We start from the raw sequence: 21322 nt of genomic DNA on the forward strand, positions 1-21322 counted from the left end.
AACTTAACTTTAGCTTAGTTTTCTTCTGCACACTGAATACGAAAAAGTAAGCAGTAATACACAGCTAATTTTAAGATTTTTTTCTATATAAAAGAAGACAAAAATATTGCCAACCTTTAGCATTATGTATGGTGCAGCTACAAAGCCTGGAAATATTATCAGTTCAAGGGAAATTTGGCAATGTATGAGAAATACGTGCCAAAAAACTACATTTTAGTCTAATAAGTATAAAATTGTGCTTTCAAGGGTGACATTGGATGAAAATCTTTTCGCCTGTGTTTATATAATAAGAGTCGATAGCTTTTGTCTTACACGCGTGGTTTTTCGTGAAAACCGTTTTTTAAACTGCAGAGATGGTTATTCTTTTTGTGTTTTTTGAACGTTGAATATGAAAGGTACTCAACGTTTAAAAACTAATTTTAGGTATGATAACTTTTTCCAAAAATCACCAGCATTTTTTGTGTATAATAACATACCAAAAGTATAATGCAAAAGAAATTCGTCTGAACCTCTAAGCTGTATAACGACAAAGCCAATTATTTATGGTGGCTTCAACTAATGAAAATCTTAATGGGCCATTTTCCTTAAGCTGTGAGGTATTTATGAGATTTGTCGAAATGTTTTCCTCATTGTTACATTATCTGCCACAAAGGTATTGGGGATTGCAAGATGGCCTCCTCTTGGGAAATCGTCACCTCGCTGTTGAAGTTGCTAGTTTACAATGTTCTGTAAACAAATTGTATTACCTACTTTTGAAAACTATGTACATAGTATACATTTGTTTCTGATGGCTTCTAACCTAATTTGCTACAACAAAGTATAAAATATAGATTACTGTTAAAACATCTGTGTTTATTTATTTTCAACTAAAATATTTTTATAAATGTTTCCGTATTCATTCTTTAAGTATCCGGAGCTAACTAGGTAGTACAACGTTTGTTCTCAGCTGCATCTGATTAGACTAGAAGCCAAAACCAACATAATTATGAAAAGGCTTGGCAAACCATAATTTTTGCCATTAAGTAAGGGACTTAAATAAACCTACATAATACCTCAAAGTTTTTCCTGCAGATAACAGACAGAGATGTATCTACATAGAGAACAAGTTTGAATAATGCCCACAAAACTACCTGAGAGGAAAAACAGACGGACGTAGGTAGGTATGTATTATGACGTGTTTTCTAAGCAAAAATGTGACTACATTTACGGGTAATGTTACCAGGCACGGTGTACATCAACCAAATGGATTTGAGAATGCGATATAGTGAACGCATAAGGGTGGGGATACACGAGTATTTGACGTTTCTTTTATTCATCAAAAATATAAAAAAGAGTAAAATAAAGAGAGGTTTGTCATCCCGAGGGACACGCTTTACACAATATGGATGACAAGTAGTCCATAGCCTCATTAATTGAGCTACGAAATACTGAATGACTTTCTCATCCGTTCCAATAGTTTCCGATATTAGCGCGTTGAAGCAAACAAACTTTTCACCTTTACATTATTACGCCATAAAAGTATAAAATTTAAAAATAACTGTATACTCTTTTCATTGAACATACAGTATTTGCTGATGCAATCCATTAAGAGCAACTGTACTACACAAATATGGGTTGAGTAATGGCCGCTCGTTATCACTTTTGCATCTCGACACGATATCCTTTGTGTCCACTAATTGCTTGGAAATAAAATGCATTGCAATTCACCAACTTCATGGAAAGTTTGTTTGAGAAATTAAAAGAAGATTAAAATTATTGTAAGTGCTGCAGAGGCAAGAGTTGTGTTCATTTTTACTTTCCACGATGACGTGATCACTTTAGCGTTATTATATGGAGGGAGTGGAAAGTGCTTAAGGGAAACCACGACTTCTTACTTTTTGACTAAACTACCACACGTACTGAATTATAGCCTGGTTTTGCCTCTCTCGAAAGAAGATATAATGTAAAGAGTACTATGTCCTACTACTATAGTACCTATGCCTTTTAGATCGTTAGTTACCACACCAAACTTTGCAGCACTTGAAATTTTGACTCATATTTATGGGGTCCTGATTCCATATATCCTAATAATAACCGAATTATTTACCTGTAACGAGATTTATTATATTACAGTTTCAAAACAAAACTACATAAATCGGATTCTAGTCTACTTGAAGCTTTTAATGGGTATGTCGACATTACAATCTCTCAGACCCTTAGTCTGGGTCTTACATTTATTATGCCCTTCAGTATAGAAGCAAACTCCGAAGATATTTTATTTAAACTTGGCTGCAAAATATAAATTTGTGGACTTCAAAAAGTATGAAAGATAGCTCCCAGAAATGCCATCTTAGACCACTTCTAATGAGTTTTTTGGAAAATGAAGTGGCGCAACAAACTCAAGAAGATGAAGGCTGTAACGAGGCTACTTTTTATTCAAGTGTGCGAAGTAGTTCTAAAGCTGGAGGGAGCTAGTTGATATATATAAGATATTATAGCTATAAGCAATGTAGGTAAGACTGCAGACATTTTCCAAAAATAACATCCTAAAACTGAGAAAGATAGTGCCACCTCCGAATTCCTTCTTAAATCCCAAGCTATTCCACTTTTAGGCTTTTTCTTTCGAGTCTGTGACAAACATGGAGATATTTTATGTCGTTCCTTTGTTTGCTCTTAAATATATGTTTGTTGAGACTTACAATGTTAGCTTCGGATTTATCGTAGTCTGGAGTTTGTTCTAAACTTACTTTATTATTATGGCAGGAGTTATATTTTGTGTACTGTTAGTATATTTTATACAGTAATAACATTACTGAACAATACATGTTTTCTTGTTTATAGTTACGGTTCGCAGCAATTAGGTTTTCATTTCCTGAAGTTAGCGATTTGATTCCTTGCTTTGCACATTTGTTGGTACAAATCTTGTGGAGCAGCTTTGCTTTTCCGGAGGTGGGTACTATTATTCATGATTAAATTTGGATCGTTGCAACTTCATGCAGCGAAAATTTTGACTACGTTAACAAATACAAAATTAATAAATGCGCCAACTGTAAACAGTACAGTACAGTTTGTGCTTTTAGAGAGTTTGTCTGACCTCAAGGATACAAATACTTTTAAATCAGCTTTTATTTACCTCTTTCTTTGCCTATAGAAAGCTTGAACTTCGTTGTATAGTATATGAAATTATTTAATTCCCATTATTGCCCCTATCTTCAGGTACTTCAAAATATAGACAAATTAACGAGCCTTTTCATCAAACCTAATCAATAATTGGCCGACTTTTTTTAACCCCTGCTATCTCTTAGACATCCAAGGCTTTCAGACTCCCACACATTACGTACTCAGAGCTAAACGCATACATTCCCTCTGCGGCAGTGGCGTATTTACAATTCATGAGACCATAGACAATGCTGATGGTTTATGTCAGCGTTGAGAATCAATGGTCTTATGCTCTATGATGTTTGAAAGGAATTGTGAAGCAACGTGTGGTGATCAGTCAAGCCCGTTTTGGTTCGATTGATTTCTTGATTGCCTCAGGATGCGAAAAGAAATAAAGAGAACTAATAGGATTTCGTCTATTAATATAATAAAGATGATTTTTTTTTGTTTGTTTGTACCCTAAAGACAATTAAATTGTTCTATACTTACGTATAATCAAACATTGTAACTTGCTGTCCAAATAATTTCTGACTAATTGAATGCTTTTTATACAACTACTTTCTAGGTAACTTTCCCATATTACTTTACTAACAATCTCTAATAAAACATAACAAGCTGTTGCTTATTAAACCGTGTAATTTTTCATATACAACCCTTCATAGCTGAGCAATTGCCGATGAAAAATTAAACCTTGTTCACGGAAGTGGCCTTGCGTTTGTTACACGGAATAATGTGTAAATGGAATATTCAAATGTTGAAATTCTGTCATTATTGTACGTCGTTCACTAACAACTCCGTTAAAAATAAAATGTGACAAAGTAACACCGGATTGAATGCCCATATTTTAATAAAAACTTTTTTTTACACTGATCGCACATTGATTTTGTAGATAATCACATAATCCAGTTATTGCAATAACATTCCAAATTAGGAGAACAAAATCCCGTATTTGAACTGCCGCCAGCACATAAGCCTATGGCATATTTCCAAATGACTAGCTTTGCTATAATTTTCGTGGCGTTAGTGCTTATTACTCCATATATTGACTCGATGTGGATGCTCTTGACTCGGTAGATTAGCGCGGTCTGTCCAACCAAATAGGTAAATAAATTCATGTTCATTATACAGATAAATTAATATCAACCTAACCAACATAAAATCCACCTACATCATTTTAATAAGACTAAAATGCGACGAAAAAGTAATTGGGAAAGAAATAAAAATGATTACTCCATTCATAACTTACTCCATGAAAAGTAACAAAACAAAAAGCAATTTTCTCGTAATTATATGACCCAAATATCAGGCGAATAACCCCGAGATTGAGCCCTTTCAGACCATCATTAAAAGCTCATTTTCATTCATTGGAGTGCTTCATAGTATGGAGACGAGTTGGTACTTTAATTACCATTCGTGTGGGAGGCCTTACTAACGTTGAGTTATTTTAGTACATTAGAAACTTTGCTCTGGTAAGTAATTAGTTTCGTGACGTTCTAGGTTTTGATCGTATGTTAGAGACGAATACCATTTCACCTTTTGAATGTTTTGTAGCATCCGCTAATTAATACCTTTATCTAAAAGTATATTTAGATATCTTTAGAAATACGTTTAAGTAACTATGTACATCTGTCGCGCTTTTATGCCGACACTTCTTTTGTAAACTGACAGAAAACACACTGACAAAATTATTTTACATCAAAAAGGGCTTCGCAAAGTCTCTAGCAAAGATTTATTTTTTTCCATAACCAACAACGGACCAATTTGCCCAACAGTTCTAAAACAGACAGACAATTGACAAACTATCGATTTATAAAAACGTCAAACAAACGGAACGTAATGAATGCCCGCCTGACACCCGTAGTTTCCGCCCAATCAAATGAAAGCCCTATTTTATATTGTACATTTTTATATCGGTACGGACCTCAAAAAATCCGGATAAGCAAAGAATCAGTTCATTACCCGTCTTTCCGTTTTCTTTTTTTGGAGATCCAAGAATTGTTCTTTGTAAAATGAAGGTCTATTTTTACAGACAAACTTACTTGTAATAATAATCAAGTAATGCTTTATGTTCAGTGGCTAGAAAGAAAATACTGCCCATTTTACCCATTTGCCATAGGAAAAATAAAATAGTGTGAGAACTGATTTCAATTGAGTTAATTAGTTCAAAGAAGTTACTACTATAATAACAAAATTAAAAAAAAAAAACACACACATATTATGTACTCAAATAGCATACAACACGTATTTTGTTTGAGTAAATAACAATAGTTTTCTTCTAATATTTTTTCTCAATCTATTAAATTTTTTATTTATCGATTGATATTAAAAAAAAAGTCTTTTTTAATTTTACTTTTCAAAAACCATGTCCAATCTAGAAGTCGCACAAAGCACTATGCGACTTTTACTGTCGGTCAGAACAGAACCGGGTATAAAGTCGGGAGTAAACTAGTGGGTAAATAGATTCGTAGGGCTCTCGATTTGTTTGGTCTATCAACTCTTCAAACGCCGAGCTTTAGCTGACCCTCGCTATTTGATTGTCGTGTGCTGGGTTTAACTGTGTTAGAATTTTTAGATTTTTTTGATATGCAGTGTGTTTGCTTGTGTATTAAAATTGATTTAAAATATTAGTGTTTATGTTATGAAAAGTAACCTTTACAAAAAGGAAAAGCGTTTTGTGTAAGTACAGTCGAATTCATAGAGTTTTCATAGAGTGTTTCCGCTGTAAAAAATGCAGAAAACTTAAAAGAAAAATTGGGATTTTCCATGCCACAAATGTGTTTATCCTTTCAATATTTGTCTTTAAAATAACACACATACATATTGATACGGAAATCTCCTAAATCTTCCTCATTAAAATAAAAATTCAAATAAAGCAAAAACAACGCTACAAATACTCTGAAAAAATCGCCTGTTACGCGAAAGATAATTGGCTTACACGTACGCCTTAGTAACAAGGGAAATTGCACGAGTTTTTTCATACTTTCTTTTAAGTTGTAAGACAGTTTGCAAGTTAAGAGAGTTACGGAACTTACGTATCGAAAAACATATAAAATGACAATAAGTTGTACGCAATATGGCTCCCGGCGTTTTGATTTCAGATTTCTGACAATTATTGTTTTATCTGTGCTAATATTTAAGCTGAAAAGATTTCTGTTTGTTTGCTTAAATTTGCTTTAACAAGAACTGTTACTACTTCTGAACTACTGGTTCGATTTGACAAAATCGTTCCTTGCTGGATAGCCTATTTATCAAGCCAGGTTATAGGAACTAGGTACTCACGAAACACGGGTAAACCCGCTGGAAGAACCTAGTGTAAATAAAATTGGATTAGAATGTACTTTTACATAATATTAATTTACTAGATTTGAGACGTAACTTATCAAATTATGCAAGCATAATATTACTGTATTTAAAAACGTTACATCAATGTCAACGTTTTTCCAAGTTAAATCTACCCTGCGCACCCCTTTATGAAATTAATTCTTACAATTTATTATGGTATTAAGGAAGCTTTTTACTTCCGACCATATCTACCTATCACAGGGTTAAATAGCCCAAGGCTGTAAGGATTATGGCGTTTAAGTTTGCTACACCATAATATTTTTTCAAAAACATATTTTTAAACAAAAATAATGGTGGTAATTTTGTTCAAAGTCGGGGTAAGCTCTTGAAACTTTAAACAGTCTTAAGTCGATTCTGTGATACATTTTTTTCAACATAAGAGCTGGAAAGGGAACAAAAAAAACACGATATATATAACATAAGAACCGTGTTAAATTCTTTGCAACTTTTTCAACAAAAAACAGTCACAAAAAGTCCGCTCCATATATTTCAACCCACAAGCTCTATGTACTTGCGCCGTGTCTACACTAGCCGGACTTGAAGCCACGTGACGTGAATAGAAAACCACAATCTTTGATTGTCAGCCTTTACGAATATTCCTAATACTTTGTGCTTGTAGAATATTTGATACACTTTTTGAGACTACAAAGGGAATTGATATAAAGTAGGCAATTTATTGAAAAAACTTTCTCTATATATTTTTTCTTTCTTGTGAATGTTCCAGAATTATAAATAGGAGTTGTGCCTACCAAGAAAGGCTCTGACTTTTTTGGAAAATATTATAGGCACGATTTGACTGTTATAATACTTATCAAGCTCCTTTTTATACACACAAATATAAGACGTTAGACTGATAGCTATTATAAACTTTAAGCCCATAGGGCTACCTATGTCCTACGCAGCGACAACAACATTAGTAGGTACAGTTGTGAAAAACATTGAAACATCGAAAAATATTAAGTATTCTGTAAGTTTTTTCTCTATTTAGGTAACCTCATGGGAAAACAGACGTGAAGTTTTGTATATTTTCTATTGAATAATAAACCCATTTGATTTTTATAGATAGATAATTCACTCGCAGATTAGCGGAATAAGAGCATTTCGTAACGGTCCTCCGCGCGGTCGGGCGGTATCCATAATATTAAACATTTGTGCGGTGTTCGTATAAATTAGAACAACAAGAGATCCGCTTCACCGCCATCCGCGGCGGAATGCGTTGCTGTGGGTATATTACCTTAATCTCATAAAACCAGAAGAAAAAAATATTTTGAATTGCAAGGAAGCATTTGTATGAATTAAGCTCATTTCATCGAACATAATCCCCGTCTCTCATCTTTTGGAAAAACCTGCTAATATTACATCCGTATATCCAGATTATGGGAAGGCATATAAGTGATACATCAGTATATCAAGTCGCAATTTCAACTCATTGCCTCGAATATGTCTCTTGGTTTACTGATTGAAAATCATTCAGGCAAAATAAGGAAGCATTTCAAAGTCTGTAATCCGCTGCATTAAAATAATATAAAAGTGCATAAATACATAATTATGTAAATAATTTATTTATTTGATTTACACGACTTGAAGAGCCAATTACATAAATCAAAATGAATTATGCCATCAAAATTCAAGCAATCACACTAATATTAAAAAAGTGAAAGTTTGTGAATGTTTTATTTTCATGAAACTGTAGTAATCTATATCAACATAAAATACTTCTTTTATGCGTGTGCGTTAAGTAGTAAGCGCGTGAAACCGTCGTCAGAAGCTCCTATTGATAATAATCTCACACCTTAATTTTAATCAGAGCTTAGAATAAGAGTGACATTTGCTTTTGCCGTAGTAGATTTTAGTTATTATAATCATCAATATTTCATAGAATTGCAAATCACCTGCTGAAACTGAGAACAATAGTACAATCAGTTACTTAAATCAAAAGCAATTAATTAATTTAAGAGAACAATCAGTATGATGACGTATCCTCACGATTACGTTCATAAGAAAATATCTGGGGAAAAATATGATGAGTGTTGATAACAGTAATTTTCATAGGCCATTATGTGGAACGAGCGGCAGCCATAGAAATAAACACCATTAGATAGATACGTTGCACGCAGAGAAGCTAGACATAGAAGATACGACTTTTAGTCGCACGACAAAAAAGATTCACTATATTCCATTTAAGTAAGTATTTGACAAGTAAATACTACGTCTTTTTTTTTTTTTTTTTAGCGACGTAAAATCATCAAATGACCCCTCCCGCTGTGGGTTAGCAGCGGTGAGGGAGTGTCAGACTCTTACTGACTAAAATCGTCGTGTTCCGTCATAGGCCTTTTATGTACCAGGGCCGCGGTATCTCTTTCGAACAACCCGCAGCCCCGGCAGGCCTTGGCCCTGCTGGGCCCCGCTGGGGTTGCTGACATCTCTTTGAGGAGCGCGTGGAACAACGCGCGCTGTCGACACGGGTCTGTCGTCTAGAAAGACAGAGGGACGATGAGCCACCCGAACTCACCGCCCACAGACCCACGCCTACGGTGGCCGGGAGTCATCTCGCGACACCCGGCGCCCATGGTGTCTACCTGGTCCAGCGCGGCGGCCGGGATGAGAGGTGCGAACTCTCTGGCGTTCCGCCTCCTCCTTCTCGAGCATGACCGCTTCGCAGAAGGAGGCGACGGCATCCCATTCCCTCTCGCCCCGGACCATGGCCTGAACCAGGGCCGGACGCGAGGTCGCCGCCGCCCAAAGCCTCGACGAGGACCCGGCGGTGCCCTTCCCATGCGGGGCACACCTGGATTGTGTGGTCCACCGTGTCCTCGGGGCTGTCCGCACAATGGTGACACCTGGCGCCTCCTCACGACCGATGCGGTGCAGGTACCTCCCGAAACAACCGTGTCCGGTGAGGACCTGCGTCATGCGGTACGTGAGGGCGCCGTGACTCCTCCCGAGCCACTCCTCAAAGGGGACTTACCGCCACGATGGTGGCGTGCCCTGCACTGGGTTGCGACAGTCGCTCCTCCAGGCCACCATGAGATCGCGCCGGAGCTCCGCCCGCTGCGCGACAACTTGCCGCGGCAACGGGGTTTCTCCCCGGCGCTGAGCCTCCTCGCGCCAGTCGTACAGGCGCAAGAAGACCCTCGCCTCCAGATCCCACGGTGGCAGTCCAGCAAGTAGGCCAGCTGCTTCGCGGGAAATCGTGCGGTACCCCCGGATTAGCCTAATGGCTATCACCCTTTGGGGCACGTTCAGGTAGTGTAAAGCCCGCGGCCGTACCGAACGTGCCCATACCGGGGCCCCGTAAGGGCCATGGACCGCATGACCCCCGCGTAGAGTCTGCGGCAGGGGGCGTTTGGGCCGCCCAGGTTGGGCAGGAGCCGCTTGAATGCAGCACCTGCCTTCTCCAGTTTGGGGCCCAAACGTCGGAAGTGCTCGACGAAGTTCCACCGGCCGTCGAGGACGAGTCCCAGGTATTTCATCGCCCTCTCGACGCCGATGGTAACCCCCCCCACCGTGACCTGGGAGCCTGAAGGTGGCGCGTTCCGAAGCCCATGAAAGCACATGGCCTCGGATTTGTGCAAGGCCACCTCCAGGCCCAGCAGCTGGATCCTCTCGATGACTGTCGCAACCCCGCGCGTCATTATGTCGGCCGCCTCCTGGTGCGACCTCCCTTGTGCCAGAACCAGCGTGTCGTCAGCGTAGCAGACCACGCTGACGCCGCTAGGGAGGTCGGCGCGCAGCACCCAGTCGTAGCCGATGTTCCAGTGGGCCCAGTACCGACCCCTGCGGAACACCGCACGACATCTCTCGCCGGTTCCATTCCCCATTGTGACCGGGGTAAATGATGGACCTATCCGACAGATAGGCCTCGACCACGCGACGAAGGTAGGTCGGCACCCGGTGATACCGGAGTGCCTCCCTAATGCAACTCCAGGGAAGGGTGTTGAAGGCGTTGGCGATGTCAAGAGACACCGCCAAGACGACCCCCCCCCCCGGGACACAGCATCCCCCGTCGTGAGAGCTCTCACGCGCATGATGGCGTCCACCATTGAGCGCCCCTTGCGGAAACCGAACTGGTGGTCCGCAAGGTCCGGCCCTATCCCCCCAAGGTGCGCGACGAGGCGGTGTGCGACAACTCGCTCAAAGAGCTTGCCCACCTCGTCGAGCAGCACGATGTGCCGGTATGCGGACGGAGAGTCCGCAGGGCGCCCCGGCTTCCGTATGAGGACCAGTTTCCCTGTCTTCCAACGAAGTGGGAACTGGCCCCTCTCCAAGCATGCGCTGAGAAGCCCCCTAAGTCGAGGCCCGAGAGCCTCAAGGGCCAGGACCCAGGCCTTGCCAGGCAGGCCGTCAGGCCCTGGGGCGGTGTTTTTGGCTTTCAGCCTAGCCACCGCCACTCTCAGGTCCACCCCAGTCACCTCGGGGACATCGTCGTCGTCGGAAGTGTGGTCCGTCGTTGACACCGCGGGTTGCAGAGACATGGGCGGGGGAGAGTGTTCCCCGCGCGAAGGGAACAGAGCGCTCACCACCTCCTCCACCAGCTGAGGCCGAAGACTCTGGGTCAGCGGGGGGGCCCATGGGCGGAGCTTGCCCCGCACCATTTTGTACGGGCGCCCCCACGGGTCCCTGTCCAGAGACCCCAGCAGCTCCGCATTGGCCACCTCCTTGGCCTGGATGATGGCCAATTGGAGGGCGGTCTTCGCAGCTCTGTATCCCTCGTACAGCTCCGCTTCCCTGGCTTCTGCATCCGGAGGGCGGATGCGCAGCCTGCGGTGTCTGGTGTACAGGTGCCTCGCAGCGACGCACGCCTCTCGAAGGGCGGCGATCTCGCAAGACCACCAGTACACCTGGCGTCGGGCGCGTCCTGGCGGGGCTCGGGGCATGGCCACGTCACAAATCTCGGACATGGTCTCCCGGAACCACTCCGCCTCGTCGTTGATGTCGGCGGACCTGTCCGGTGATGACACCCAGGCCTGCACGACTGAGGCTTCCAGGAGAAGCTCCCGGTCCAGGTGCCTCAGCGCCCAACGTGGACCACTCGGGGTCTGCAGGACCGGCGCGCTAGGGTTCTGGGCGGAGACGTCAAACCGGATGTACCGATGATCGGAGTAGGTCTCCACCCTCTCCTCCACGCGCCAGTCAAAGACACGCGGCAGCAGAGCGGGGCTGGCGAACGAAATGTCCACCACTGACTCGCCCCGCATCCGTACACACGTGGGGACAGAACCCCGATTGAGGACGACCAGGCCTGCTTCCAGCGCCCAGTCCTCCACCATCCTACCCCGTGCATCTGTGCGTCGGGAACCCCAGGCCAAGTTCTTGGCGTTGAAGTCCCCTAACACTATCACGGGGAGGGAATAACTTCCGACGACGACGGACAACTCCAGGAGGGAGTTGTGGAACTCGGCGAGAGTTCGGCTCGGGGAGAAGTACACCCCCACGACGACTATCTCCCCGAACCGTGCTGCGACGCAACCCCTTCCACTCTTCACCCCTTCGAGGGAAGGAGTACCAGCGGCGGCCGACGATATGATGGTCACTGAGCCGCTAAGGTCCTTAACCCAGTCATCCCTGGGAAGGACAAAGTACGGCTCAGCGACCACGGCGATGTTGATCGACCACTGCGCCATGCTTTGGAGCAACAGATCCTGGGCACGGGCGCAGTGGTTGATGTTCGCCTGGAGGAAGCGTAGTGGAGCAAGGCTAGCACTCCTTCACGTCTTCCTCCTCTTCAGACGCGGGCGCTGCGGCAGCAGCAGTGGCGACGGCGACAGCGGCGGCAGCGTTGGGGGCGGCGGCGGCCGCAGGAGCTGCGGTGGTGGCCACTGCGGAGGTGGCGGCGGTGGCAACGACGGACGGCCGACCCTTGCCCTTACTCGGCTTGGCGGGTGGGGCACAGGTCTTGCTCCCCGCCCGGTGTTCGGCCGGCTTGCCAGCAGCCGCACATGCAGAGCAGTGCGGCGTGGCGCTGCATTCCACGGCCTTGTGACCGGGCTGACCGCAGCGGAAACAGAGGGCGCTGCGGTCGACCTCCGAGGTGCAACGGACACCCACATGATGCCCGACGTGGCATCGGAAGCACCTCAGCGGTCTGGGGTCAAGCAGCTTAACCTGCGCCGACACCCAGCCGACCAGCAATCTTCGGCCGTCAACAATGTTCTTGGCCGCCGTCACGGGGCAGCTCACCGTGACGGTGACAAGTCAAGTCAAGGTGGCAAGTCGGGACGTATGGTGCCCGCCTTGACTTCGTCGGCGGAGCACCCACCCGTCCTAGCGACGGCGGCCACTACCTCCTCCGCAGTAGCTGAGTCGTCCAGGCCCATGATGCGCAGATCCGCGCACTTGTGGGGCCTGGAGACTCGGGCGTCGTCCGCACTTATGGACGCCCTAAGCCTCTCGGCTAGAGCGTCTGCGGCGGGCCCACTGGCCGCTCCTGGGACCTCCAGCATTCGGGCGCCCGTTGCGGTCACCCTGAGCCGGAGGCCGGAGGCGATACCCAGCTCCTGCAGGTTCACCGCCTCCTTTGCTTGGGCGAGCACGTCGCGGTACGACACGCCCCTTTTGACCGCGTCCGGCTGTAGTGTGACTACTACAGCCGCGGTTTTGGGGGCGCGGAGTTTCGCCGCGGCGGCTCGCTCCCTGCGCCGCTGTTTCTGGGCCTTCTTTTTGGCCGCTTTGGCCGCCCTCCGCCTCTTTTTCTTTTCCCCCACCACCTGCCACTCAGACTCAGTGGCAGAAGAGGTAGGGGCCGCAGACGGTGTCGGCTTTGGAGGGCGTTTCGCCACTGGTGCCGACGACGGAGCCGGTGCTGACGTTGGCACCGGGGGCCTCTGCGCCTGGACCGCCCTTGCGGTCTTGGGCTTTGGCTGAGCGGGCGCCCTCCTGGTCGGTCCGTTCGGCGCCGCGACAGGGGGCTTGCTCGGCGGTCCCCTTCTGGGTGGGGGTGCCGCTGCAACCGCAGCCGCATAGGAGGCCCTTTGGGCCGCTGGGGGCTTCGACGCCGCGAGGGGGGGGCGCAGAACCCTGCCCTCCAGGACTGAGAAGCGAGCCTGAAAGGCCGCCATCTCCTGACGGACTAGGGCCAGGATCTGGCTCTCAGCCGGCGCAGTCTGCGCCTGTTGCCTGGCCCCGCCGCGCTCCGCCTCCTGCTCGCGCATCTTGGCGAGGTCCGCCCGGAGACTCCTGTTCTCCTCCACGAGAGACTCCAGGGCGGCCGTCAGACGAGCCACCTCCTGCTGCAGTTTGGCCAGCTCGCTCACGGGAGCCCGGCCAAAGTTGCTCACCGCTGCGGCGGTGATGGAGGCGGTGGCGGCCTCAATGGCGCCGTCCTTGCTGGCCTTTTTTCTTTTTAGGGCCACCTGCCTGATGGCGGACTCCACCGTCTTCTCGAAGTCCGCCCTCCGCTCCCGGTCGGAGCCGATGGCCGACTCCTCCAAATACTACGTCTTAAAACGATGTTTCAATAATTGATTAGGTAATCGTATTTATATATTTTTTTGCTGAAGTGTTTTTTAAACTGAGTTTTTGATAAAAACTCAGAATTATTTATCTTTAGATTTATATTTGAAAGTGATTAGTGAAATCTCTACCTTCATGTGTAGAGGAAAAGCTTTCAAGTTATTTTTTTTTTTTATATAAATCACTTTGTCTTGCAACTGTAAATAGATATTTCTATTAAGGATAATTCCATATACACCATAGTTTGCTGATATGTTTTCAATCTGCTGTAAATCGAGACTATTTGAATGAAGACTGGTAAAATACCACTAAAAACAATGTCCCATTGCTTGGAAATATTTTTTGGCACATATTTTTAACACTCAATTGCGACAAAGTTTCAATAATTTCATTTATGTAATTACCATAACGTACTATTGTGCATTAATAACGTTTACGTGGAAACGCATAATTACACTATCACCTTCAATTAAAACGAGATATTTTGTCGCAAAATCAATTGAACAAAACTTAATTATTTCAGTTTATTAATTGAATAATTTGAGTGTGAACAATTAAAATTTTCGGGGAATATCAATTATTATATTGGGTTTTCAACAAACAGTTATTTGAGTAGCTTTTCATGGGTTTCTGACGAGTATTTTTGGAATCGAATTCATGATACCAGCTATCCACTCGCGTGCGTTGTGTATAAAAAAAATATATAGGTATTTTTTGTAATATGTTTCGTTAAATTCGTATTTTCAAGGTAACCCAAGCAAAAATATACACTAACAACAACTAATACAAATAATTATTTTTGTTTATTTCATTTATTTTTAAAAGTTCTGTGTAAAATCTTCTGATTAAGAAGAAAAGTCCTCTACTCTATTTGCATAACTAAATATTGACAAAATAATTTCCAAAAGTCATAATAAATCTTGATACTTTTTACTTCATAAATCCGCACCGTGAACAGTGCGCTTTACATACAGGGTGTGACTGTCATCAAAACACACGGTACCTATCGCGAGGCGAGGCACCTGTACATCCGCGTGTTAATGCTCACTGAGCTCATACCCTTTTATACTTATTACGTCATCTTTAATGCAAGTCATTGTTTAGTTTAAAAATAGATCTTGATGCAATTTTAGTTCAAGAAAGTTTCACCCGCTTTCTGAGGGTACTTCTTCCAGCACGTAGATAAAAAGTAGCCTGTATGTTTTTCTGTTATGTAAGCTAACTTTCTCCAAAATCCATTCAGTCCATACTTATATCTATGGATTTTTTGGTACCACAAAAAAGTCATGAATCTATGGATGTTCATTTTTCACGCTAAAACGACTGAATGGATTTTGAAGAAATTTAGCTTATACGTAACTTATATATAACTTAGCTTATATCCATAAATCTACGGATCATATATGCAAACTATCGCGTTTATAATATAAGTAGGATGTATATCCTACTAGGCAAAAAACATAAGCTTCAAGTGAATGAATACACTGTGTACACTGTACCTATCTCCAACAACACACAGATAGACAGAATGACAAGTATATCTAACTAGAATGCCTGACGACTGACATCTGCTCTCACAAAGGATATGCGGGCGGGGATTTTTAATCACTACGCATTATAAAACAAAGTTCTCTACTGAACCTATTTGAAATGGGTTTTGTATGGGTTTTAACTTACAAATATTTATGAATGAACGTATTTTTTACAAATAAAACCGCAATACATTTTCATCAAATATACTTAAGTAAATTAATAATTTTTATTAATAAACATTTGAGATTTTGAAGATGGCGATTTTTTTAATCATTTAAAAAAATCGGTATAATTAGCGAGGCAGCATTAACATTATAAAACTTGTTTATTTATGTAGATAAGCATAAATACTTTAAGTTGGTAAGTAATATTATATCAGAAGAAAAATACGAAACAATGTATGCATAGCTCTTTAACTCAACATCCAGATCTTTCAACAATACGTAGGTATTCCTCATTCAAAATCTTACTTCCCACCAATGTGACAGACAAGTCACGCCTAAAGCTATCCTTCCGACACATTCGACTGTAGCACGCAGCCGACGCTGGCAACCGCGCGCAGTTAAAGCGTCATTAATCCTAGTACGCAAATGTATAGGCTGACGTCTGTCGTCGGCTGCAGGCATCTGTTGCGTTTCTCGAGAACGATATCGTAATAATACCATTCTGTAACTATTGACGCAATGGTCGCGCGCGACTGCCGTTATCTGCGGCCGTGCGCGATAGTCGAGTGCGTCGGAAGAGAAGCTTTACCTCGACAAGTGAAACAAACGACAGTCACTTGTTCAAGTAATAAAGCACCTAATGCGGTGGCTTTGGTTAAATGTAGCGGTGACGTCACAGTGCTCTAGTTGATACCACAGCCAACACGTTGGGTTAATCCAGCCTATCACGAACTGTGAGGAATAAATGAATACAATTAAGTACAGAATAGGGTTTCAGATGTTACTGTAAAACACAACACCGAATTTGTGACATTGTGAAGGCTGAAGTTCACCCTAATTGGCAGATTTACGTCTAAATCTATCTAAATACAAACTTTTGAGCTTGTTAAGAACAGCTACTGATTAGGGGCGGCCGTAAACAAATGACTATCAATATACATATAAGCGTTCTTTTGTTTTATACAAAAATCTATTTGGAACTCCATTTTATTTTCTACCTAAAATGTGTCCATGCCAATTAATTTCCCATTTCTACCTCACACACTACAATTTTCCTATCATCAAGCCAGATATTACACATGGCGAGAGACCAGTACAAAAATTCCGTGAACATAGTTTTCCTTTGAAAACTTCGGCGTCACGCAAAATTGATTTCCCTGAGGTACAAAGTGTAAATGAGATTTTAATATTCGACCCTTTTTGTGTACATAGTGACGTCATTTTTGCATATCACTATAAGCCAAAGGCCAATGGTTAGACCCAATACACATAGGGTTTTTGAGGCATCACTTCGGGTTATGAAAGTTTGGTTAAACCCTTTTTTTATTAATACTGTGATTTACATAAGAAATCATGCCGTCATCCAGAGTATTCAGGGGTAATCGTTTGTTATGCAATTCACTTATCCAAAACGCGGCTCGCTAAATCTTTAACAGTTTTGGCACTCCAAAGGATGAATGAAAGTAGTACATCATTTTGCGACGAAAGTGTTGAGCATGGTAAGGGATGGATATAGTGGAAAAGGATGTCCAGAGAAACGATGTGAGAAATTGATTGTGAGAAAAAAGATAAAGTTGCAAAGTTTATAGTTTTTAGTTTTACTTGAAGGATGAGTTAGAGAGGAAGATATGGAAGAAGAAGAAAGGGCGCCGACCCCAAATAACAATAAATTGGGATAGGAATGATTTTAAGGGTAGGTACTTAAAATTTAAAAGTATATGAAACTAGAGTTGATACATACCTATTCCAAAATAATTCAATATTTTTGTGAACAAAAAAGAAGGCAAAGCAACAGGCAATCCTAATCTAATCAATAAGAAAGCTAATTTAATTACATTTTCCAAAAAACTCTCTTAAGTAATAAAGCTAATTTTGAAATATTTCAGACCTATAACTTGAAGGTTTCGAAACAACTTGTAAGCTGTAACTTAGGAAAACTGTACTTAGTCGTTATGTTAAGTTCGGAAGTTTTACTTGTTACGTAACTTTGAAAAATCCTCAAGGTAAATGTTTAAAAAGTTACTCGGTCATCGTTTTCGTTTTAGCGAAATATTTTTCAAGTAATAAAATGAATACTTACAGAAGTACGCTCCTGTAATTTGAACACTATTGAAAGTGCAATAATGTTGGTATTTCGTTGGCATTTTATCTGTTTTGAACCGCGCTGATTCCAAATAATACTTTAATTTATTCAGTTTTTATTTACAGAGTTTTATTTATAGTGTTTCTGATAATCTAGAAATAGCAATGGCATGATCATTTAAAAAGCAAAAAAAAAGGAAAGAAAGGAAATCTTTAACTTATGCATGACTTACTACAACATTATTTTTTAAAAGTGTCCATAGAGTGTCCGCTCTATTCGATATACTTCTTGACTTTTGAAAAGAACTTGCAAAAGCCTTATTGAAATCAAAACAAGTATAATGGGTAAGATAACGTTAATAAGTATTCCTAAATCGTCAGCATAGTTTTCAATAATGAAAAACAATACTTTCTAATGCAAAGTTATTGCATTCACTTGAGTGGAAAACGGTTAATTTCCTGCACTAAGGTTCGACCTTGAAATATATTTTTCTTTCACACCATTTAATAAGTATTTAATGTTTTGTACCTCAAGAATCATGCCACAATCTACTGCTGCAAAAGAAGGTAACCGAGTTTTTATTAAAAATAGGCATACTTTGTCTAAAATATTTATTTTGTAATCTATAAAGTTACTTAGTTTCCGTGGCCACCGCACTTAGGCACATGTTGTCATGTCATGTAGAAGGTATATTAGGATCAAACCACATGATGTGGTTGAGCTAGATGCGTGGATGACCACGAATACCATCGAGGTTAGCCGAAACACGCTTGTAAAATTTCTGCCAGATTAGTGCATACCTATCACAGTATTGTATGTACTACAGTCCAACGTGTAGATAGAAACATAAAAATACCTACCTATATATACACCTATAGTTGGAATATGTTGGTTTAAAAAAAGTTCTATGCTTAAAAGCTAAATGCCACTTTTTAGCATCAACAGAATGCGAGTGAAAACCCATAACACATGTTAATCAATACCTTTCCTTGAGCCTGGTACGCAAGGTGTCCCAAAATAGGACAAACTCATAAATAAACAGACATACCAACATCATATTCTTCATTTAATAACACAAAACCCCCTGGTATTCTAATACGAATATAAATAAAGCCGCGGTATTCCCTAAGTTTTTATGACAGGCGTATAAGGAGCATTTGCTTGCGGCTGTAAGCGAAACCAGTGGGTTTCATTTAGACACGAATGAATTTACCGTGTCTCACTGGGGGGAGGCTTTTGCTTGAATTTTGATACAAACGTTTTACATAAGTTCCACGAAGGAAAGGTAGGCGACTTTTTAGTTAAAGGAGGCAAACGTTTATTTAGTTTTTAAATAGGTACCTGAGTTCTGTAGACCCGGATTTTAGTAATCTATCGACAATGGACACTACGGCGTGTGCTCCCCATAATTTCATAAAACAACAGGTTTAACAGATTTTATAATGAAAAATATTAGATTCATACATTTAGAGATATTCATTTCAAACGTCTTCACAAGAATTATAAATTCAAAAAGTAGCACTATTTGTCCAGCCGCCAAAACTAATAAACCGATTTAAAAGTCTGTTAAGAACGGTGTCAAAATTCTGGGAAAGGACATGCTAGTTTCAATGAACTGAAAGTAATTCCCTCGGTGCAGCTGGATTCAAATAAAATAAAACACGTCATTTACAAAAGACTATTTATAGACATCCCATAGAAAAACTTCAGTCTAAAAATAACTTGGACAACAACAATTACGCCCATTATACACATCAAACATATGATTAGAATAGTTTTCCACCCTTTCATAGAATCCAATATAATAGCACTCATTATACCTAATGATAGAGGTAAACATTTGACCCAAATACCTGAAAGACATTATATAAAAGCTTCACTGACTTTTCAAATCGCTCAACCGACACATTCTATAGTTTTTTACAAGTGAAAATACAGCCCTTTATACCAACTTCCTGAATAAGACCACTTTAATTTCAACCTTAACACAAGCATCCAAAGTTCATTTTTGCACTTGACAGTTCTATATCTAATCCGACATTACCAAGTCTTATCAAATATCAGCTTTATGTTCTGGGGATAAAGTTGATTTTCAATTGGATGGCGATTCTGAAACTGGCCCCATGTTTGCTTTGCAACTAGACTCTGAACGATCGATGAGGCGTTCTCGGCTCAGATTTGCTATTTGAAATTGTACAACTTATGTTTAATGTTGCTTCGGTTTGCAGTTCGATTTCACTTTTTGCTGATTCGAAGTTTAATAAGTTAAATATCCTTTCAGTTTATTTGTGTTCTTGTACTTACATGCAATGGGCCTTTCCTTCCAATTTGAGACGTTGATTTTTAAAGACGAAGCTATTACACTAGCTTTCGCCAGCAGTTTCATTCATACTCTGCGCACACGGATAAAAAGTAGGAATCGCCTTCCCCGATAAAGCTATGTATGTAATATTGAAAGACTTTTTCAAATCGGTTCAATCTATACCTCCATCCTTCATGGTTCTAGTAGTTCCTTACATTACCACATTCAAACAGAAAAAAACCCTCACATAATCCATCCGTCTTTTCTTTAGCCCACCTCCCCACTTGAGGCAACGCTTAAAATTCTATACCTGCCTACAAAACTCTAAGTAAAAGATCTAGTGGAATTAACTGATTTATATTCCCAGCGCGAATACCTCCCTCGTCTTTTACTACATTAAGACACGTCCAGGATTGTTGGTGCTCATGTAATGGGTGATTTCCTGGGATAGCTTCCTTCCAATGATGGAATGCGTCATTTTGTGAACGCCGCCGCATACGAAAGTGAGTGTTCCATATTCAGTTTTGGGCGCTCAAGGTTTTGATATTTTTTAGGTGACGGATGATGAAATTGTTTTTGTTATGAAGTGTAGTTAGAGTTTATTTTTCTTCTTTATTTTTGTGAAATGGATACTTCTTTGGTGGTGGTTTCAAGATCCTATTTGTTAGCAGCAGGCTATCAACATAATATTTTGAAAATCTAAGTGATAATACATATTATGTAATTTGATGCTTTATGTTACAGCTAATATTAAGTAATACACTGATATTCTTACTGAGTTTTATTCGGAGAAATACCTTTTTCCACGCAGAATACACGGACGAGATATTAGTTTCAAAAACAATGACAATCTATATTCTCGTATCACGTTCAAAATATTTTATCTATGACAAAATACGTACATTTATTTCAGGACCTATACTTTCATAAATCGTTTGCAACAGCAACTTGTGGGAACGCATCGCAATACGTAAAAGTGATACATGGATGCATTTTTCAATGCTGATACGAACGTTGAAATGTTTTGTTGCATTGTGCTTGATAAACTGATGTCGAAGTTTATTCGTATTGCATACATGCTTACTCTTTTGGATTGCGATATGAATATTGCTGTTACTTTAACAAGTCTTGTTTTCATATGTGGCATATTAATTGATGATGTGTCCGAGTGACTGGTGTTTAATGCTTTTGTTTTTTTCAACAACTGTTCATCCGCGAATCTTGTTTATGACGTGGGTACATTGCTATGTTTTAAGTATGAACGTGTGATGTGTTTTAGCCAGAGAACAAGCTGCTCTACCGCAGTTT

At 41.5% G+C, this 21322-nt stretch overlaps 1 protein-coding gene across 1 annotated transcript; it reads right to left on the reverse strand.

Annotated features, from left to right (window-relative positions):
• Nucleotides 1-12177: 12177 nt before the first annotated feature.
• On the reverse strand, nucleotides 12178-14069 carry LOC126054292 (sterile alpha motif domain-containing protein 1-like). Its single transcript, XM_064039965.1, has 3 exons — nucleotides 14064-14069; nucleotides 12952-13913; nucleotides 12178-12655 (listed from the first exon to the last, which is right to left on the reverse strand). Exons 1-3 carry the CDS (start codon nucleotides 14067-14069, stop codon nucleotides 12178-12180), a joined length of 1446 nt encoding a protein of 481 aa, XP_063896035.1.
• Nucleotides 14070-21322: the final 7253 nt, after the last annotated feature.

This window comes from Helicoverpa armigera, chromosome 21, assembly GCF_030705265.1.
Source record: "Helicoverpa armigera isolate CAAS_96S chromosome 21, ASM3070526v1, whole genome shotgun sequence".
Taxonomy (NCBI): domain Eukaryota; kingdom Metazoa; phylum Arthropoda; class Insecta; order Lepidoptera; family Noctuidae; genus Helicoverpa; species Helicoverpa armigera.

What these genes read in the sequence shown, in the direction of transcription:
- LOC126054292 (XM_064039965.1), bottom strand. An exon ending in GGTATCGCCTCCGGCCTCCG is followed by an intron (nt 12,656 to 12,951) that starts GCTCAGGGTGAC and finishes CGTCACGGTGAG; the next exon opens with CTGCCCCGTGACGGCGGCCA.